Source organism: Oculina patagonica, chromosome 6 (genome assembly GCF_052425735.1).
Source record: "Oculina patagonica isolate OP01 chromosome 6, crgOcupat, whole genome shotgun sequence".
Classification (NCBI taxonomy): domain Eukaryota; kingdom Metazoa; phylum Cnidaria; class Anthozoa; order Scleractinia; family Oculinidae; genus Oculina; species Oculina patagonica.
This window is the reverse complement of record NC_135763.1, coordinates 25,457,567-25,480,547: the sequence shown is the minus strand read 5'-3', so window position 1 is coordinate 25,480,547 and position 22,981 is coordinate 25,457,567. Positions and strand designations below refer to the sequence as shown.

Sequence of the window (22,981 nt, the reverse complement as noted above, 5' to 3'; positions counted from 1 at the left end):
TATCGTCACCTACAGTAGGCGAATTGCAGCGTTTGTTTCCCAGAAAACAAACCACTACACAGCACTAGCTTTAGTCATATATTTTGCTACTGATACTTCGAATAAATAGTTACAACTTCACTTACCTTGGATAAAACTGCGAAAAATATTCGAAAAAAACGAAGGCAAAGGAGCAAAGAAAGCACACACGAAAGCTCAGTTGAAAGTACTGATGGATTATCAGCTTTGAGCCTTTTATCTTTTCACCGCTGTTGTTGTTGTGTAAGCGAGAAGCAAAAATACTCATCATACAACTTTCCACGAGCGACCACTATTCTATCTCCGTTCACCAACAGAGAAATCGATCGATAGAGACAGCTCCCATCGCCAGTTACAGTTTTTAGTGGAACATATTCTTCAAGCTCTTTAGATGGTGCATAAAAATCGACATTTAATTTTTCTACCTTAAATAAAAAATCTCTAATTACTTCACGAGTTTGCTGGAAGACATAGATGAAGGAATCCCAGCCTAATTCTGACGCGTTTTTAAGTTCTTCAAGAAGTTTACTGAAGTTCAATCGTTGGACAGGCTCCGCCATATTGGATTTGCCGTTTATTGCCAGGCGTCCTAGGCGAACTTTCCCGACAAGCTTGGCGGGTGACGTCACATCCAAATTCGCCGGGGACGACTGGGGACGAGGCTGTACTCAACCAAAATTCTGTGAAACAAAAATTCGTAATTTTAACCCCTAAGTGAGACAACGAGCATCCCGTTCTTATCATGAAGGCATCATGAAGGTATTCAGTGTATCAGTGCTGACATTGCTGTTCTACATGACAGCTGCTTGTTTATTTCGAAAGTACTTGGTAATGTGAGTGGGTATCCTGTGTACATTATGTTGCGCGGGGAGAACTGGGACAGAGCAGAAACGCCTGACGAAAAAAGTAACCTTCTGCAAAAGACCATTTTGGTTGTTTTACTTCTTCTCAATCAAATAGTAGATTATGGACCCTAACACTGCAACTGAGAATAATGATAATACCAAGAACGGAGATACGCCTGCAAAATATAGCTCGAGAACGTTCAAGAAGCGACTTGTCGAGGCTGGTGTGACAATTCCGCCGAGTCGATTTTTCGGACGAGCCTTAACTCGAGGACTCATTGTTGTTTTGATATGGGCGGTGTTATGGTCTATCATCGGCGCAGATGCTTTACCGGGTGGAAATATATTTGGTATATTTATAGTTATCGTCTTCGCAAGCCTTTGTGGTTTCCTCGTTGCTAGAATACCGTATCTCCACCTCCCACCCTTACTGGGGATGCTTCTTGCGGGATTTCTCCTTCGAAATGTTCGCGGAATCGATTTAGCTCGTCACATCGAAAAGAAGTGGTCTTCGACTTTGCGGAGTATGGCTTTAGTTGTCATTCTTATTCGTTCAGGACTTGGATTAAACACATCAGCGCTCAAAAAGCTAAAGTTTACTCTCGTCAGACTGGCCTTTCTCCCTTGCATACTAGAGGCAGTTATGGCTGCTATACTAGTTCATCTACTCTTGGACATGAAGTGGCTTTGGGCCTTTCAACTTGGGTAAGTATTAATTGTCTTGTAATGAAATGCTTATCAGTGGACCATTGCAGCTATCAATCACATAGCATGGTAGGTAGGTAGGTAGGTAGGTAGGTAGGTAGGTAGGTAATACTTTATTTAAAAACACCTTAAATTCCATTCAGGTATACATAATAAAAAAGAACAAGGAATAAAAACACTAACTACACTAACTAAGAGAGGCTAACTACTAGTAAGAACAAACAAACAAAAACCTGCTTTACAAGGATGCCGTGTATTTATAATTTAAATGCAAAATGAGCCGAACTTGTGATTTTTCAATTTGTTCTTAAATTTGTTAAGTGTGATGGATAGTTTTACAAAGTAACATCTCGCTGAAGGGCAAGCAACCCCGCTGGGCCATCCAAAACAGATTATTAAGCAACTTTAATCAGTCATGCGGGCTTTCCTTTGTTGTGAATGACCCAGAGCGGAGCTTGCCCTTCAGCATGGCGTATTTTGTGCCATGTAACCATGTGGGCTGCATAGGGCCAATTGAAGGTCGTAAGTAATCAGCGTAACAGTGCTATGCGTAACGGCATAATCCCATTACAAGAATCAGCGGTAATGAGATTTTTTTTAAATAAATATATTTATTTTTTGCTATGAACTCAAATAATTCCCAATCTGCTGACCTGCAGACAGCAGTACCTGGAACACATTTTTCTTTCCTTTTTTTCCCACACAGGCCACAATATTCTTAGTGGCTTATTTACAGTCATGACTGCACAACATTATCACTTAAAACTGGACAGACAAACAAACAAGCAGCAAATATAACCCATAGAATGAAGGGTTCTTATATCTTCCAAATCCTTCAAGGTAGATCTCCAAGGTAGGATATCGAGTGAGGATTTCATTAATTTACAGAAGACTTTCTCACTATGCTTGAGACAATGAAGTGTACAAAGCCAAAGTCAACGAGGTCATTAGAAAAAAATGGAAGGGCCTAAAAGTTGCTGAGTTTAATTGTACTGGGAAGTTAATTATTATGTTAAATAATACATGTAGCTACAAGCATTTTTACTTTCATGTGGTACAAGTTCATACATAACTGTGCCATCTACTTGTGCATTTAAATTAAGTATTGATTTTTCATCACTTTATATTCCTGGCATAGGTTTGTCCAGGCAGCTGTTTCCCTTGCTGTAGTAATACCGTGTTTGTTGGAGTTACAAGAGGAGCATTATGGAGTAAAGAAAGGCATACCTACTCTTGTTATGGCTGCAGCATCCTTTGATAATGTTCTGTGCATAAGTGCATTTGGGGTTTGCCTAGGAATAGCTTTTGACTCAGGTAATATACAGCATCAAGTTAGTTACAGGTATGTCTCTTTTGCAAACAAGTGTTGCATTACAGGGTGCAAAGAAATTCAATTTTCCAGCCCTTCCTTTTGCTCTTTGGGCAAGCTGTAGCAACCATGTGCTAGCCCAAAAGTCATTTAAACCAGCCCCCCCCCCCCCTCCAAAAAAAAATTTTTTCTAAGTATGATTAATTTCCTCAAACATTTTCCCCAAAAATTTCACTTGCCTGTCGGGCAAGTAAAGGATAAAAATCCACCAGCCCCAGGCTATCTGACATGCACTTCTTTGCATGCTGCATTATGATGCCGATAATCACTGCAAATTATTATATGTCTAGAGCTTTTTAACATATGAATATGCAATAATAAGCCATAGTATTTACATGGCTATTAATGCTAGAAGCTTTCCCAAGAGGCTGGCCTGCCTCCATTGTTTTATGGTTGCTTGTGAGAACCCATTCTCATAAAGGGCCAGCATCAAGAACAGAACAACCAGTTTCCATCCTAGCGGGAATGCCTAATTAATCAGAAGAAACTAATGATGTTGATTTGTTTACAAATTACGTTGTGTAATCTTTTTATTTAAGGGAATCTGATATTCAGTATATTTCGAGGACCAATTGAGTTGGTGCTAGGAATCACTGTTGGATGTCTTGCTGGTGTGATGTGCTGGTTCTTTCCCAATAAGAGCGAGGTAAATGCTTTCACATTAATTTTTCAACATAAATATTTTTGTACCGTTGTACTACATGTATTGCCATGAATCTTTTATTTACCCTCTCCTCCACTCAGATCTTTCAGGGTGATATCATTTCCATAATTACTGCTATTATTATTTTTGTAATTTTTGGTATGGTCACATTCCCTCACTCTTAAAAATTAAACTTGAAACACCTTGCACTACCTATTTAATGAACTGGACTTTTTGAGATCCTTGTGGTGCCCTCACATATAAGCTATAATATAACAGACAGCATAAGCAACTTTAATTACAACTAACTGCAACAGTGATAGCGTTTCTGGGAGATAATAAAAATTAGTCCGGGATAGGGTACGCACTTTTTGTGTCTAGTGTTGAGCAGGGTGCAAAATGCAGCTGAACATGGTCTTGTATAGGGTATGGGTTTAAAAGTCACAGTGGCACACCCCACCCAACTCAGAAATATTCACAGAGCACCCCACTCTGTTCTTAATCCAACACTTTCAACCTCCTGCAAAATCCAGTTGAAGCGCTAGAAAAAATATTTATGGTGATCATTTTCATCTTGTTTTCTTTAGACTAACTTGGCTCACAACAGACTTGTGATTCTGCTGTCATTGGCATTACTCTCTGTGTTTGGCAGTAATGTTGCTAAGTTCTCTGGTGCTGGGGCACTTGGTGTATTAACCATGTCAACTGTGGCTGCATATGGATGGACTCAACATGGAAAGGTACAGACTACTGTGTATCAGCTAAAAGTGAAGTGTATACATATTACAGAGAAGTATTCAAAAGAGATTTGTTTGTGCTACCAGTGGCAAAACTGGTAGCTCAACAGAGCTTACTTTTCCCTACTTTTCCGGACGTTTTCAGTCAAAAGCATATTTGCAATAAAAATTATTTATCCATATCCTTAGCTGCAGAGCAAATAAATTTGCTAAACTCTCTAGCATTAGTAAAAATCACTTGTTATACAACTGACCTGAAACAAAAACTGATTCGTTTTCATTCAAATTTTCTAGAAAGTTTGTTTCTCACTAGTTTTTAATATAGAGCAGTTTTCAATTGAGTGTCGTAAAACTAAAACCAAAGTAATTACTCTGGCCTATCACAAAGGACACAGACAATCCAGTTAACCAATCAAAACTCGAAGCAAATACATGTCGCAGGCACGAAGCGCGGGAAAACGTGCGCGAGCGAGTCACGATTGGTTTTGGTTTTACTCCTGATTGGCTGAGAAAGCAAACGCAATTTACTTTCGACACTCAAGTGAAAACCGCTCTAAAGAGTTGATTAATTGTGCATGTGTCTGTTTGTTTGTTTGCAGGCAGCTGTAGCCATGGTGATGTCTCATGTGTGGCAAGTGTTTGAGCCACTGTTGTTTGGTCTTGTTGGAGCTGAAGTCAGTGTTGAGTACATGAACACCAAGGTTGTTGGTAAGTGGTTTTGTATTAACTAAATACCAAAGTTATCGTTGAGCTGTTCTCTACACTCTTAAATAGTGTTAAAAGCTACAATCTTTGACAAAAGTAGTTGACACATTGACTTCGCTCTGCGGTTTTTATGACAAATTTAACACTAGTTTTTAAATTTCATGACTGTCTGCTAAAATACCCCCCTCCCCCCATCCAATGTTGTAAAATGGTAGCAAAGGACTTCTGGAAACAAACTACAACATTGATTGGGGGGAAGGGGGTTGGAAAGGTGGGGCAAAAGGATGGAATTGGTCCATATAACAAAAAATAAGGGCGTAAATTAACAATGGGTCAACACTTTTGTCAATGATTGTCTGAGGTGCAAAACGGAATATATCTTAAGAACAGTGCGTAATGATTAATCGGTTATAACATAAATTTATTTCAACCATCTGTTGTTTTCAATTGTCCAATCGGCATTGATGCTGTATTAATTGGTTTCTAATTACAGGCCATTAACGAATTTGACGATAACGCAATCAAAGGGTCAAAAATGAAATAAATTGAGGCAAAATGTTTACCGCTGCTAATATTGATGAAGAAACTCCTGCATTTACCTGCCTATTTCCGATGTGAAAATGGTTTAAAAAGAAGAAAATTATGTTGAACTAATGACACGTTTTCTAGCTTTTGGCATATAGCATAGAGGTGTCTGAAGACATTTAACTGCGGGGAGGTCACGCACGCAAATCATCGTTCGAGACGACCAAAGAAATATAAAGCCCGCGTTTACTGCCCATTTCATTTCCAAATGCCAGTTTTTGGAATAATGAAAGAAATTTCACCGTTAGGCAAATAACTGCTATGTCAAAGTAACAATGCGCTTATGCAATGTTATATACCTTGTGACATATCCAACGCAGTTAGATAAAGCGTGACAAGTGCGCGTGACAGCTCCAATTGTTGTTGCTTCTTGTTTTATTGACGCTTGTTTTAAAGCATTTCTTAAACATGAAAAGCTAACTTAAGATACGGAAGTCTTCATTGTCTCTTTTTCTACTATAAACAGGCTTCAGCAAGGCCAAAAGGTGTCTACCTTTTGAAAATCCACGGTTAACCACGGTTAACCACGGTTAACCATCAGTAAACAAAGAACATTCCTGATCCTTTCTAGACTGATGGTTAACCGTGGTTAACCGTGGTTAATCGTTCAAATTTACACATTTTCGCCAATTGTGTGGCCAAGAAACATTCTTGCGATATATTTTTGGCAAAAAGTCATTTATCTCTGATTTTCTTAGGGAATTTCAGCGACAAATAGGAGTATTTCCTAGCCTCACGATATGGTAGGTCTTGTTAAACATTAATCTCAACCGCCCAGGAATTTGGTTTCGCGCTCTGGAGAACGAGTATTGCTGCTTTTTCTTAAAATTAGCCGGCTGCTTTGTAACAATGAAACGAACATAGTTAACTGGAGTATCACTGCAGAGGCCTCGCTTAACACTTTTAAACAACAAAATGGATAATACGACCCTAGATAGTCACGCGCTAAGAACCACGCACGGGATCTGAACCCGTTTTGTCTTTGTTTTCTCAACTGAAGACATTATTTTTTACTTCAAATAATCAAAACTACTCTCATGCCACACATTTAGCGTGCTTTCTAGAAAAAATCCTGTTAGAGCTAAGATAGGTAACGGGTATCCTTTCTTTTCACTCAAATAGACCTCAGACAATCTTTGACAAAAGTAGTTGACACATTGACTTCGCTCTGCGGTTTTTATGACAAATTTAACACTAGTTTTTAAATTTCATGACTGTCTGCTAAAATACCCCCCTCCCCCCCATCCAATGTTGTAAAATGGTAGCAAAGGACTTCTGGAAACAAACTACAACATTGATTGGGGGGAAGGGGGTTGGAAAGGTGGGGCAAAAGGATGGAATTGGTCCATATAACAAAAAATAAGGGCGTAAATTAACAATGGGTCAACACTTTTGTCAATGATTGTCTGAGGTGCAAAACGGAATATATCTTAAGAACAGTGCGTAATGATTAATCGGTTATAACATAAATTTATTTCAACCATCTGTTGTTTTCAATTGTCCAATCGGCATTGATGCTGTATTAATTGGTTTCTAATTACAGGCCATTAACGAATTTGACGATAACGCAATCAAAGGGTCAAAAATGAAATAAATTGAGGCAAAATGTTTACCGCTGCTAATATTGATGAAGAAACTCCTGCATTTACCTGCCTATTTCCGATGTGAAAATGGTTTAAAAAGAAGAAAATTATGTTGAACTAATGACACGTTTTCTAGCTTTTGGCATATAGCATAGAGGTGTCTGAAGACATTTAACTGCGGGGAGGTCACGCACGCAAATCATCGTTCGAGACGACCAAAGAAATATAAAGCCCGCGTTTACTGCCCATTTCATTTCCAAATGCCAGTTTTTGGAATAATGAAAGAAATTTCACCGTTAGGCAAATAACTGCTATGTCAAAGTAACAATGCGCTTATGCAATGTTATATACCTTGTGACATATCCAACGCAGTTAGATAAAGCGTGACAAGTGCGCGTGACAGCTCCAATTGTTGTTGCTTCTTGTTTTATTGACGCTTGTTTTAAAGCATTTCTTAAACATGAAAAGCTAACTTAAGATACGGAAGTCTTCATTGTCTCTTTTTCTACTATAAACAGGCTTCAGCAAGGCCAAAAGGTGTCTACCTTTTGAAAATCCACGGTTAACCACGGTTAACCACGGTTAACCATCAGTAAACAAAGAACATTCCTGATCCTTTCTAGACTGATGGTTAACCGTGGTTAACCGTGGTTAATCGTTCAAATTTACACATTTTCGCCAATTGTGTGGCCAAGAAACATTCTTGCGATATATTTTTGGCAAAAAGTCATTTATCTCTGATTTTCTTAGGGAATTTCAGCGACAAATAGGAGTATTTCCTAGCCTCACGATATGGTAGGTCTTGTTAAACATTAATCTCAACCGCCCAGGAATTTGGTTTCGCGCTCTGGAGAACGAGTATTGCTGCTTTTTCTTAAAATTAGCCGGCTGCTTTGTAACAATGAAACGAACATAGTTAACTGGAGTATCACTGCAGAGGCCTCGCTTAACACTTTTAAACAACAAAATGGATAATACGACCCTAGATAGTCACGCGCTAAGAACCACGCACGGGATCTGAACCCGTTTTGTCTTTGTTTTCTCAACTGAAGACATTATTTTTTACTTCAAATAATCAAAACTACTCTCATGCCACACATTTAGCGTGCTTTCTAGAAAAAATCCTGTTAGAGCTAAGATAGGTAACGGGTATCCTTTCTTTTCACTCAAATAGACCTCAGACAATCTTTGACAAAAGTAGTTGACACATTGACTTCGCTCTGCGGTTTTTATGACAAATTTAACACTAGTTTTTAAATTTCATGACTGTCTGCTAAAATACCCCCCTCCCCCCCATCCAATGTTGTAAAATGGTAGCAAAGGACTTCTGGAAACAAACTACAACATTGATTGGGGGGAAGGGGGTTGGAAAGGTGGGGCAAAAGGATGGAATTGGTCCATATAACAAAAAATAAGGGCGTAAATTAACAATGGGTCAACACTTTTGTCAATGATTGTCTGAGGTGCAAAACGGAATATATCTTAAGAACAGTGCGTAATGATTAATCGGTTATAACATAAATTTATTTCAACCATCTGTTGTTTTCAATTGTCCAATCGGCATTGATGCTGTATTAATTGGTTTCTAATTACAGGCCATTAACGAATTTGACGATAACGCAATCAAAGGGTCAAAAATGAAATAAATTGAGGCAAAATGTTTACCGCTGCTAATATTGATGAAGAAACTCCTGCATTTACCTGCCTATTTCCGATGTGAAAATGGTTTAAAAAGAAGAAAATTATGTTGAACTAATGACACGTTTTCTAGCTTTTGGCATATAGCATAGAGGTGTCTGAAGACATTTAACTGCGGGGAGGTCACGCACGCAAATCATCGTTCGAGACGACCAAAGAAATATAAAGCCCGCGTTTACTGCCCATTTCATTTCCAAATGCCAGTTTTTGGAATAATGAAAGAAATTTCACCGTTAGGCAAATAACTGCTATGTCAAAGTAACAATGCGCTTATGCAATGTTATATACCTTGTGACATATCCAACGCAGTTAGATAAAGCGTGACAAGTGCGCGTGACAGCTCCAATTGTTGTTGCTTCTTGTTTTATTGACGCTTGTTTTAAAGCATTTCTTAAACATGAAAAGCTAACTTAAGATACGGAAGTCTTCATTGTCTCTTTTTCTACTATAAACAGGCTTCAGCAAGGCCAAAAGGTGTCTACCTTTTGAAAATCCACGGTTAACCACGGTTAACCACGGTTAACCATCAGTAAACAAAGAACATTCCTGATCCTTTCTAGACTGATGGTTAACCGTGGTTAACCGTGGTTAATCGTTCAAATTTACACATTTTCGCCAATTGTGTGGCCAAGAAACATTCTTGCGATATATTTTTGGCAAAAAGTCATTTATCTCTGATTTTCTTAGGGAATTTCAGCGACAAATAGGAGTATTTCCTAGCCTCACGATATGGTAGGTCTTGTTAAACATTAATCTCAACCGCCCAGGAATTTGGTTTCGCGCTCTGGAGAACGAGTATTGCTGCTTTTTCTTAAAATTAGCCGGCTGCTTTGTAACAATGAAACGAACATAGTTAACTGGAGTATCACTGCAGAGGCCTCGCTTAACACTTTTAAACAACAAAATGGATAATACGACCCTAGATAGTCACGCGCTAAGAACCACGCACGGGATCTGAACCCGTTTTGTCTTTGTTTTCTCAACTGAAGACATTATTTTTTACTTCAAATAATCAAAACTACTCTCATGCCACACATTTAGCGTGCTTTCTAGAAAAAATCCTGTTAGAGCTAAGATAGGTAACGGGTATCCTTTCTTTTCACTCAAATAGACCTCAGACAATCTTTGACAAAAGTAGTTGACACATTGACTTCGCTCTGCGGTTTTTATGACAAATTTAACACTAGTTTTTAAATTTCATGACTGTCTGCTAAAATACCCCCCTCCCCCCCATCCAATGTTGTAAAATGGTAGCAAAGGACTTCTGGAAACAAACTACAACATTGATTGGGGGGAAGGGGGTTGGAAAGGTGGGGCAAAAGGATGGAATTGGTCCATATAACAAAAAATAAGGGCGTAAATTAACAATGGGTCAACACTTTTGTCAATGATTGTCTGAGGTGCAAAACGGAATATATCTTAAGAACAGTGCGTAATGATTAATCGGTTATAACATAAATTTATTTCAACCATCTGTTGTTTTCAATTGTCCAATCGGCATTGATGCTGTATTAATTGGTTTCTAATTACAGGCCATTAACGAATTTGACGATAACGCAATCAAAGGGTCAAAAATGAAATAAATTGAGGCAAAATGTTTACCGCTGCTAATATTGATGAAGAAACTCCTGCATTTACCTGCCTATTTCCGATGTGAAAATGGTTTAAAAAGAAGAAAATTATGTTGAACTAATGACACGTTTTCTAGCTTTTGGCATATAGCATAGAGGTGTCTGAAGACATTTAACTGCGGGGAGGTCACGCACGCAAATCATCGTTCGAGACGACCAAAGAAATATAAAGCCCGCGTTTACTGCCCATTTCATTTCCAAATGCCAGTTTTTGGAATAATGAAAGAAATTTCACCGTTAGGCAAATAACTGCTATGTCAAAGTAACAATGCGCTTATGCAATGTTATATACCTTGTGACATATCCAACGCAGTTAGATAAAGCGTGACAAGTGCGCGTGACAGCTCCAATTGTTGTTGCTTCTTGTTTTATTGACGCTTGTTTTAAAGCATTTCTTAAACATGAAAAGCTAACTTAAGATACGGAAGTCTTCATTGTCTCTTTTTCTACTATAAACAGGCTTCAGCAAGGCCAAAAGGTGTCTACCTTTTGAAAATCCACGGTTAACCACGGTTAACCACGGTTAACCATCAGTAAACAAAGAACATTCCTGATCCTTTCTAGACTGATGGTTAACCGTGGTTAACCGTGGTTAATCGTTCAAATTTACACATTTTCGCCAATTGTGTGGCCAAGAAACATTCTTGCGATATATTTTTGGCAAAAAGTCATTTATCTCTGATTTTCTTAGGGAATTTCAGCGACAAATAGGAGTATTTCCTAGCCTCACGATATGGTAGGTCTTGTTAAACATTAATCTCAACCGCCCAGGAATTTGGTTTCGCGCTCTGGAGAACGAGTATTGCTGCTTTTTCTTAAAATTAGCCGGCTGCTTTGTAACAATGAAACGAACATAGTTAACTGGAGTATCACTGCAGAGGCCTCGCTTAACACTTTTAAACAACAAAATGGATAATACGACCCTAGATAGTCACGCGCTAAGAACCACGCACGGGATCTGAACCCGTTTTGTCTTTGTTTTCTCAACTGAAGACATTATTTTTTACTTCAAATAATCAAAACTACTCTCATGCCACACATTTAGCGTGCTTTCTAGAAAAAATCCTGTTAGAGCTAAGATAGGTAACGGGTATCCTTTCTTTTCACTCAAATAGACCTCAGACAATCTTTGACAAAAGTAGTTGACACATTGACTTCGCTCTGCGGTTTTTATGACAAATTTAACACTAGTTTTTAAATTTCATGACTGTCTGCTAAAATACCCCCCTCCCCCCCATCCAATGTTGTAAAATGGTAGCAAAGGACTTCTGGAAACAAACTACAACATTGATTGGGGGGAAGGGGGTTGGAAAGGTGGGGCAAAAGGATGGAATTGGTCCATATAACAAAAAATAAGGGCGTAAATTAACAATGGGTCAACACTTTTGTCAATGATTGTCTGAGGTGCAAAACGGAATATATCTTAAGAACAGTGCGTAATGATTAATCGGTTATAACATAAATTTATTTCAACCATCTGTTGTTTTCAATTGTCCAATCGGCATTGATGCTGTATTAATTGGTTTCTAATTACAGGCCATTAACGAATTTGACGATAACGCAATCAAAGGGTCAAAAATGAAATAAATTGAGGCAAAATGTTTACCGCTGCTAATATTGATGAAGAAACTCCTGCATTTACCTGCCTATTTCCGATGTGAAAATGGTTTAAAAAGAAGAAAATTATGTTGAACTAATGACACGTTTTCTAGCTTTTGGCATATAGCATAGAGGTGTCTGAAGACATTTAACTGCGGGGAGGTCACGCACGCAAATCATCGTTCGAGACGACCAAAGAAATATAAAGCCCGCGTTTACTGCCCATTTCATTTCCAAATGCCAGTTTTTGGAATAATGAAAGAAATTTCACCGTTAGGCAAATAACTGCTATGTCAAAGTAACAATGCGCTTATGCAATGTTATATACCTTGTGACATATCCAACGCAGTTAGATAAAGCGTGACAAGTGCGCGTGACAGCTCCAATTGTTGTTGCTTCTTGTTTTATTGACGCTTGTTTTAAAGCATTTCTTAAACATGAAAAGCTAACTTAAGATACGGAAGTCTTCATTGTCTCTTTTTCTACTATAAACAGGCTTCAGCAAGGCCAAAAGGTGTCTACCTTTTGAAAATCCACGGTTAACCACGGTTAACCACGGTTAACCATCAGTAAACAAAGAACATTCCTGATCCTTTCTAGACTGATGGTTAACCGTGGTTAACCGTGGTTAATCGTTCAAATTTACACATTTTCGCCAATTGTGTGGCCAAGAAACATTCTTGCGATATATTTTTGGCAAAAAGTCATTTATCTCTGATTTTCTTAGGGAATTTCAGCGACAAATAGGAGTATTTCCTAGCCTCACGATATGGTAGGTCTTGTTAAACATTAATCTCAACCGCCCAGGAATTTGGTTTCGCGCTCTGGAGAACGAGTATTGCTGCTTTTTCTTAAAATTAGCCGGCTGCTTTGTAACAATGAAACGAACATAGTTAACTGGAGTATCACTGCAGAGGCCTCGCTTAACACTTTTAAACAACAAAATGGATAATACGACCCTAGATAGTCACGCGCTAAGAACCACGCACGGGATCTGAACCCGTTTTGTCTTTGTTTTCTCAACTGAAGACATTATTTTTTACTTCAAATAATCAAAACTACTCTCATGCCACACATTTAGCGTGCTTTCTAGAAAAAATCCTGTTAGAGCTAAGATAGGTAACGGGTATCCTTTCTTTTCACTCAAATAGACCTCAGACAATCTTTGACAAAAGTAGTTGACACATTGACTTCGCTCTGCGGTTTTTATGACAAATTTAACACTAGTTTTTAAATTTCATGACTGTCTGCTAAAATACCCCCCTCCCCCCCATCCAATGTTGTAAAATGGTAGCAAAGGACTTCTGGAAACAAACTACAACATTGATTGGGGGGAAGGGGGTTGGAAAGGTGGGGCAAAAGGATGGAATTGGTCCATATAACAAAAAATAAGGGCGTAAATTAACAATGGGTCAACACTTTTGTCAATGATTGTCTGAGGTGCAAAACGGAATATATCTTAAGAACAGTGCGTAATGATTAATCGGTTATAACATAAATTTATTTCAACCATCTGTTGTTTTCAATTGTCCAATCGGCATTGATGCTGTATTAATTGGTTTCTAATTACAGGCCATTAACGAATTTGACGATAACGCAATCAAAGGGTCAAAAATGAAATAAATTGAGGCAAAATGTTTACCGCTGCTAATATTGATGAAGAAACTCCTGCATTTACCTGCCTATTTCCGATGTGAAAATGGTTTAAAAAGAAGAAAATTATGTTGAACTAATGACACGTTTTCTAGCTTTTGGCATATAGCATAGAGGTGTCTGAAGACATTTAACTGCGGGGAGGTCACGCACGCAAATCATCGTTCGAGACGACCAAAGAAATATAAAGCCCGCGTTTACTGCCCATTTCATTTCCAAATGCCAGTTTTTGGAATAATGAAAGAAATTTCACCGTTAGGCAAATAACTGCTATGTCAAAGTAACAATGCGCTTATGCAATGTTATATACCTTGTGACATATCCAACGCAGTTAGATAAAGCGTGACAAGTGCGCGTGACAGCTCCAATTGTTGTTGCTTCTTGTTTTATTGACGCTTGTTTTAAAGCATTTCTTAAACATGAAAAGCTAACTTAAGATACGGAAGTCTTCATTGTCTCTTTTTCTACTATAAACAGGCTTCAGCAAGGCCAAAAGGTGTCTACCTTTTGAAAATCCACGGTTAACCACGGTTAACCACGGTTAACCATCAGTAAACAAAGAACATTCCTGATCCTTTCTAGACTGATGGTTAACCGTGGTTAACCGTGGTTAATCGTTCAAATTTACACATTTTCGCCAATTGTGTGGCCAAGAAACATTCTTGCGATATATTTTTGGCAAAAAGTCATTTATCTCTGATTTTCTTAGGGAATTTCAGCGACAAATAGGAGTATTTCCTAGCCTCACGATATGGTAGGTCTTGTTAAACATTAATCTCAACCGCCCAGGAATTTGGTTTCGCGCTCTGGAGAACGAGTATTGCTGCTTTTTCTTAAAATTAGCCGGCTGCTTTGTAACAATGAAACGAACATAGTTAACTGGAGTATCACTGCAGAGGCCTCGCTTAACACTTTTAAACAACAAAATGGATAATACGACCCTAGATAGTCACGCGCTAAGAACCACGCACGGGATCTGAACCCGTTTTGTCTTTGTTTTCTCAACTGAAGACATTATTTTTTACTTCAAATAATCAAAACTACTCTCATGCCACACATTTAGCGTGCTTTCTAGAAAAAATCCTGTTAGAGCTAAGATAGGTAACGGGTATCCTTTCTTTTCACTCAAATAGACCTCAGACAATCTTTGACAAAAGTAGTTGACACATTGACTTCGCTCTGCGGTTTTTATGACAAATTTAACACTAGTTTTTAAATTTCATGACTGTCTGCTAAAATACCCCCCTCCCCACCATCCAATGTTGTAAAATGGTAGCAAAGGACTTCTGGAAACAAACTACAACATTGATTGGGGGGAAGGGGGTTGGAAAGGTGGGGCAAAAGGATGGAATTGGTCCATATAACAAAAAATAAGGGCGTAAATTAACAATGGGTCAACACTTTTGTCAATGATTGTCTGAGGTGCAAAACGGAATATATCTTAAGAACAGTGCGTAATGATTAATCGGTTATAACATAAATTTATTTCAACCATCTGTTGTTTTCAATTGTCCAATCGGCATTGATGCTGTATTAATTGGTTTCTAATTACAGGCCATTAACGAATTTGACGATAACGCAATCAAAGGGTCAAAAATGAAATAAATTGAGGCAAAATGTTTACCGCTGCTAATATTGATGAAGAAACTCCTGCATTTACCTGCCTATTTCCGATGTGAAAATGGTTTAAAAAGAAGAAAATTATGTTGAACTAATGACACGTTTTCTAGCTTTTGGCATATAGCATAGAGGTGTCTGAAGACATTTAACTGCGGGGAGGTCACGCACGCAAATCATCGTTCGAGACGACCAAAGAAATATAAAGCCCGCGTTTACTGCCCATTTCATTTCCAAATGCCAGTTTTTGGAATAATGAAAGAAATTTCACCGTTAGGCAAATAACTGCTATGTCAAAGTAACAATGCGCTTATGCAATGTTATATACCTTGTGACATATCCAACGCAGTTAGATAAAGCGTGACAAGTGCGCGTGACAGCTCCAATTGTTGTTGCTTCTTGTTTTATTGACGCTTGTTTTAAAGCATTTCTTAAACATGAAAAGCTAACTTAAGATACGGAAGTCTTCATTGTCTCTTTTTCTACTATAAACAGGCTTCAGCAAGGCCAAAAGGTGTCTACCTTTTGAAAATCCACGGTTAACCACGGTTAACCATCAGTAAACAAAGAACATTCCTGATCCTTTCTAGACTGATGGTTAACCGTGGTTAACCGTGGTTAATCGTTCAAATTTACACATTTTCGCCAATTGTGTGGCCAAGAAACATTCTTGCGATATATTTTTGGCAAAAAGTCATTTATCTCTGATTTTCTTAGGGAATTTCAGCGACAAATAGGAGTATTTCCTAGCCTCACGATATGGTAGGTCTTGTTAAACATTAATCTCAACCGCCCAGGAATTTGGTTTCGCGCTCTGGAGAACGAGTATTGCTGCTTTTTCTTAAAATTAGCCGGCTGCTTTGTAACAATGAAACGAACATAGTTAACTGGAGTATCACTGCAGAGGCCTCGCTTAACACTTTTAAACAACAAAATGGATAATACGACCCTAGATAGTCACGCGCTAAGAACCACGCACGGGATCTGAACCCGTTTTGTCTTTGTTTTCTCAACTGAAGACATTATTTTTTACTTCAAATAATCAAAACTACTCTCATGCCACACATTTAGCGTGCTTTCTAGAAAAAATCCTGTTAGAGCTAAGATAGGTAACGGGTATCCTTTCTTTTCACTCAAATAGACCTCAGACAATCTTTGACAAAAGTAGTTGACACATTGACTTCGCTCTGCGGTTTTTATGACAAATTTAACACTAGTTTTTAAATTTCATGACTGTCTGCTAAAATACCCCCTCCCCCCCATCCAATGTTGTAAAATGGTAGCAAAGGACTTCTGGAAACAAACTACAACATTGATTGGGGGGAAGGGGGTTGGAAAGGTGGGGCAAAAGGATGGAATTGGTCCATATAACAAAAAATAAGGGCGTAAATTAACAATGGGTCAACACTTTTGTCAATGATTGTAGCTACAGCTTCAAGCACAAACATGCAGCTACTGTCAAGAGCCGGAAGACTTGTGTTCAACTTCACCTCCTGATAAAATTAGTGCCTTCGCTTGGATTGTTTTGCTTGCTTGTTTATTTGTTTGTTTGTCTTACACGTTTCACGCATTTAACACGGTCCAGCAATAAAGAGATACTGAACGATAATCGTCCTAAAACTACGTACTTCAAGGCAAGACAAACACTACTCGATCGTCTGCCGCCTTTTAAAGTTTTTCTCGCAAAGACTTTTCTTTTGTTTCTCCCAACAATACAACACAAAGAAAACTTAGAGGAATGAATAACAAAGAACTGCGTATGTGTTTATGCTTCGTTGCATACGCGCGTATGCGTATGTGCGTATCTGCGTATGCGTATCTGCGTATGTGCGTCTGCGTATCTGCGTATGTGCGTCTGCGTATGTGCGTCTGCGTATGTGCGTCTGCGTATGTGCGTATCTGCGTGTGCGTCTGCGTATGTGCGTATGTGCGTCTGCTATGTGCGTATCTGCGTATGCGTATGTGCGTCTGCGTATGTGCGTATGTGCGTCTGCGTATGTGCGTATAAGGTGCGTATGCGATGGACGCTTATTTCTGAGCGGTACTGTAACAAACGCAATTTATTTCGTTTTCTGAAATTATCTTATCGCCTCCCAACGATTTTGTGCTGCTGTTGTTTTCAGAACAATAAAATGAAAAACAAGCAAAAGAGCCTTTTCATTTCTTTTCTCGGCGTCACAAAATGTACAACTGAACAAGTGAGTACCCGAGGAGAACTTTCGAAGAAGTATCTCAGTACCGCTCACACGTACAGTTAACACAAATTAAGAAACCTCATTTATCTCAAAATAATCTACTCTTAGGGCATGATTCTGGATTGACTTTCATTCTGGAACGAGTTCATTCCCATATATCTCTCTGTATCTGTTTACATGATACCGACACAAAAGTCAAGTCATTCCGGAACGAGTTCATTCCGGTTTTCATTTCGGAATGAAATTTTCGTTCTGGAATGACATTTCATTCCGGTATCATGTAAACACAAAACGAATTTCGTTTCGAGATGAAACTGCATCTCATGAAACCGCATACAGAGGCCACAGTTCGAACTCAGACATAGTTAACTATGACTCAGAGCAAAAAAAAAACGTAATAGCATTTTCTGTTTCGCCCAAAGAAGCAACCCTATGGTCAAATTGCTCGTTAAAATTGCAAATGTGGCCATTAATGGAGACAATAACATGTTGGCGAAACCTGCGCCATATTTGTTTTTGATCTCGCACGAAAGCCACGCAAGTGAATGCGGAATGAACTTCATTCCGGAACTAGCCTGCGAGCAGGCTCCTATTTCGGAACGAGTTTTGTTCCGGAATAAAAGTCATTCCAGAATCATGTTCACAGGCCCTTACTTGACGCAGCTTATTCGTACAATTTTTTTGGCCGTATCTGTTGTAATGGGCTAATAATGTTTCTTTCCTTGAAGGTATGGGTATTGCAACTTTGTTTATAAGTCTGGTCGTACGACTCATCACGACATATCTTGGTTTGCTTGGAAACGACCTCAACTTGAAAGAGAGATTGTTTATTTCAATAGCATGGCTGCCAAAAGCTACAGTGCAGGTAAGCTGGATAGCAAGAACAGTTCTATTCATCGAATATTTCAGAGGCACCCAACGAATCATTTCGGTGAATATTTGTTTGGAGGGCCGTTATCCCCTGAGGTTTTTTTTGGTGAATAGTGAGCTCGAACCATCTTATTATGAGAGATATAACACCTGTTGTTTTCGGAGAGGTAAAAATGTTGTTTCGGAAAGGTAACAACAGCTCGCATATTTGGGTAGGGGAATTTTGACCCTTAAAAGTTTCTGCCACTTTTATATTCAGCGAGAAAATCCGCAAGAGAAATAACTGTGTTAGTTCACACAAATATCCCTTTAAAAGGCCCTACAGGATACGGGAATACATTACAACGACATTTGAAGACTTGTGACTGGATTTCCTCTTTGGGTGCTCCTGATATTTTTTCCTGGGAAAAATTGCACCCACTGAGACAACGCAATGTCTTTCGTGCAGAGTGGATGAGATGAAATGGGTATCGAGGACATGCGTCTGTAGAAAAAACCGAAAAGAGCGCTTTAAAAAGAATGAGCATCCATGTTTAGGCTAGCATGTAGAAGAAGAGTTTGGCTGACCATATAAGGAAACGCTGACACAGGTATTACAAATGTACAGAACGAAGTGAAGATTCCCAACTGGTGTCCATGCGGTTGCCTTCATTCAGAGTTTATTTGTTCGCCCTTAATACAGGCCGCTATTGGTTCTGTGTCATTAGACATGGCACGGCAGAAAGGCTTCACGGGACAGATCGAGGAAGAGTTTGGAATACAGGTGAATTGCATTAATAAATTTGTAATTGTAATAATATTATTGCTTTTGGTTAGTTTCGCACTATGCTTTCACGAAACGTATTTCTACTACCTGATAACCTGAAGAGAGATATCGTACCAAAGACTTTCGAATAACAGTGTAAAGCCTTTGGTTTGTAAAACAATGTATTGGCAACGCGTTGGAGGCTGATGGCTTGTTCATGTCAAGACCTCAAAAGTGAGTTTTTTGGGTTCCAACTGTGGCCTCAACTTGGGCCCGTGACACAGCCATTTTTCGTTCCGCACCGAGCTTTTTACGTCATAAATATTTTAAAAAAGACTTGTGTCTAGTTGAAAACCACTAGAGGTGTACAGGTGTAGTGACCTAATGTTTAGCACACTGGACTCCACATAGGTCGGTGAATGCAATGCCGGGGGGTAAAGCTGCAATAAACTAGCATTCTATCCAGGGGGAGTAGAAATACTCTTAGTTGCATTATTATCCAGAAACTGGGATACGCTCCGACCTGAAAGACTTCTTGGCCCAAACGCAGACTTTACCTATCTCACCCACAGGCAGACAATGCGGACTGTTCGAGGCAGCTTGACGTCACGGTACGCTATTTGATCTCATACTTCAACTGATTGCGAGAAATGCTACATAAGACATAGCCTGCGAGAAGCGATAGCCGGAAATGCGTCTGCGTTCGCAGGCTACATAAAACACTGAATTTCCCATCGTTTGATCCCAAACTGTGGTCAACTGCAAGCCAGATAAACAAAGTTCACCGTTTGGGATCAAAAGATGCATAATCCAGTATTTTATGTAGAATTTCTCGCGATCAGTTGAATCAAGCCGAGGTCAGCCGTTACAAATTACAGTAAATGTATAAAATCAAATAGTGTATCGTGACGTCACGCTGCCTCGAGCAGTCCGGATTGTCTGCCTGTGTCTTAAAAAACGACCCTTGTTGATAAAACTGTGCATTGTTGAGTTATATAAGCACGCGGGAATTTTTAAGAACACGAGAGAAGTGCATAGAGAAGCACTCAGCTGCGCCTCGTGCTTCTCGCACTTCTCGAATGTTCTTAATAATTCCCAAGTGCTTATATAACTCAACAATGCACGAGGAGAAAGTTTTTTATTTCTTTTATGAAATGGTAAAGAAATTGCGCGCGCTAAAACTCGTGACGTAAGCAGCGTGCATTAGAACTCAATAAAGCACGCGTGTGACGTATGCGGCGTGCTTTATGGAGCTATAATGAAGTCAAACTGACCAATCACAGCGCGCGAAATTACTCGGACATTTTATAAATCTTTGTATGTTTATGATAGATTCTTACCATCGCTGTACTGGGAATTCTCATTACTTCCCCCATTGGAGCCATAGGGATTGTTTTAGCTGGACCAAGAATGTTACAACGCAGTCCTCCTCAAGTAGTGGAAATAGATGGCGATCTGAAGGATTCTCATGAAGTTCCGATAAAAGCGGAGAGCAGATTTATAGAAAGTACTGTCTGAAATTGCTTTTTGATTTGATCTTTCTGAGAGGAAAATCTAGGCACCCAGTGACAGCGCCAATTTAATAATTCTTAATGTAAAATAATATATTAAATGAATATAATATAGCTTTTTATAGTGGAACACATTTAGCTCAAAGCTAACTTGTAAACGTGCCGTATTTTCTCGATTCGCCTGGTTCCGAATAAACGCCGGTTCTCCAAGTTGGAATTAAAGATAGGTACTTTTTTGAGGTATAATAAGCTGAAGGTATATAAGAAAGATAAACGTTTGTCAGAAATAATGAATAAAACCCGTGCTTAATGAACACCGGGCTCGTAATAGGCTACAGGAGTCAAATAAACGCCGGGTCAACCAGGCTAGGTTTGAAATAAACGCAGTGGGGCATTTAATCGAGAAAATACGGTACCACAGTTATAGCTTCATCTGGCAGGAGGCTAACTAGTAAGCATATTGCGTTTAACGAAGGAGAACGCTTACTAATCGTGTCGTTTGTCCAAAATCAGTCCCGAGGGTTTTACGATGAGTCCCGCAGGTATCGCCGATGCTGTGGCATTTCAGCGTTTGGCTGCCATCTTGGACGATCCGATGGCGTCGGATCTTGCGATCGCAGAAATGTTTTGCACTCGAAGAAATGGCTGAAACGTGTGTCTGTAGTTTAAATGATGCCGAAAATGTCACGGAAAATATTTCAGGGGTATCATCCAGAGACGTTCAGTTTTAGTCAGCCACCGAACGTCGTAAAACGAATGGAAATCGAACGCACTCCCCTAATCTCTGATTACTATTAGTTAGAAAGAGAGGCCGATGAGTTGAGCTCGGGATAATCGGGAACAAAACCATGTCAGCTTGTGGCAAGGAAGAGGGACTTTTAGATTTCATGCACGGCGCCTTAACCACTGGTCGACCATGATGCCTTCTGAAATATGTTATGTACAGAGAAAATAATAATCAAATATACACAATATAATGAGATATATGCAAAATCATTTTTAATCAAAGTTGAGCTATTTATATGACTGAAGAAAAATGTGTTGTTTTCGTAACATCCTTGTAAAAGAGTACAAAGAATTATCATTAATCACATCCAAACATTATAACAAACGTTTCGTACAATGTTAAAAAGAATGAACTATCTCCTACAGTAGCTATTAGCTTTTCGCGTCATTAGTAAATAATAATATAAAATAAATCATTAATAAAAACAGAGGGAGTCATAACTAACTTTTACACAGTTGTTATACAGCACATGCTCCGTGCTGTGTTGTCGTATGATTCCCAAACTTCAATCTCGTTCACAGAGCCTTCGTCCCCGTTGACAAGCGGTCGGGAAACGCAGCGGCTCTGGGCAATTTAAACACCGGAACTAGGAATTTCTGGTTTCGGTTTGATTGTGCGCGTGCGTCGAAGATTGTGGAAGAAATTAACAACTTTTCAACTGCCAATCAGATTTGGCCGTCTTTTGGGCGGGCTTTTAGTCTAGCCCAGAGGTCTCGATCACTTGCGCACACCAGAAGGATTGCGGCCTCTGGGGACGAGATTGTCCCGAACTTGTAAATTATAATTCCTTCGAATTCACCCTTCAATTCCCAAATTCGATATAGCAATTCTCCTTAAGGAATACGATGCATTTCTATAAAGTTAGTTTTGAAAATTTAATTATACATGTACATCAAGTCTGCATCCCTTAGTTGATAATTTTCTAAATTCCCGTCACCGGTTCGCTGGACATGTATCGATTTTTAAGGCAAAATTAATAATGATAAAATAACTGTTTTAACGCGTTTGGAAATAAAGTGTCAATGGGCCCTTTGCAGCTAACGGCCACATGGTAAAAAATCTGCCATACTGGAGGACAAGCTCCGCTCTGCGATATTCAAGGGAAAGCCAAGCTTTTTTTGTTACTCTGTATCATCTTTAGCTGCAAAGAGCCCATTTACTTATCCTTTTTTATTTTATCAAATGCTTTTACATGTACGGTCTCTTCGAGAAACTTGGGAGACCGTTTTATGGCAAAGTCTTCGCCAACAATGGAATTTCGCTAACATGAGCTGGGCACACTATTCTAGGTTGAGAAAGATAACATGAAAAAGCCTTTAGTCGTCGATGTTTTTTTTACCTTAAACTTAAACAGCTTATAGCATTGCTATTCTTGCTTTTATTTTACCTTAACAACAACTAATATGCAGTGTTTTCCAAACGTGACGTGATCAGTACTAGCCTAGCTTCCAGACATTTTCGCTAAGCTTCTTCGGCAAGGAACCT

At 39.0% G+C, this 22,981-nt stretch overlaps 1 protein-coding gene across 1 annotated transcript; it reads left to right on the top strand.

The window, feature by feature from the left end:
- The first annotated feature begins 686 nt into the window (after positions 1–686).
- On the top strand, positions 687–21,925 carry LOC144658769 (sodium/hydrogen exchanger 9B2-like). Its single transcript, XM_078519235.1, has 8 exons — positions 687–1,568; positions 2,707–2,882; positions 3,477–3,583; positions 4,168–4,320; positions 4,917–5,025; positions 18,312–18,448; positions 19,136–19,216; positions 20,531–21,925. Exons 1-8 carry the CDS (start codon positions 985–987, stop codon positions 20,714–20,716), a joined length of 1,533 nt encoding a protein of 510 aa, XP_078375361.1. The 5' UTR covers positions 687–984; the 3' UTR covers positions 20,717–21,925.
- Positions 21,926–22,981: the final 1,056 nt, after the last annotated feature.

What these genes read in the sequence shown, in the direction of transcription:
- LOC144658769 (XM_078519235.1), top strand. Translation starts at nt 985, where the DNA reads ATGGACCCTAACACTGCAACTGAGAATAATGATAATACCAAGAACGGA. An exon ending in CATGAACACCAAGGTTGTTG is followed by an intron (nt 5,026 to 18,311) that starts GTAAGTGGTTTT and finishes CTTTCCTTGAAG; the next exon opens with GTATGGGTATTGCAACTTTG. An exon ending in TGCCAAAAGCTACAGTGCAG is followed by an intron (nt 18,449 to 19,135) that starts GTAAGCTGGATA and finishes CCCTTAATACAG; the next exon opens with GCCGCTATTGGTTCTGTGTC.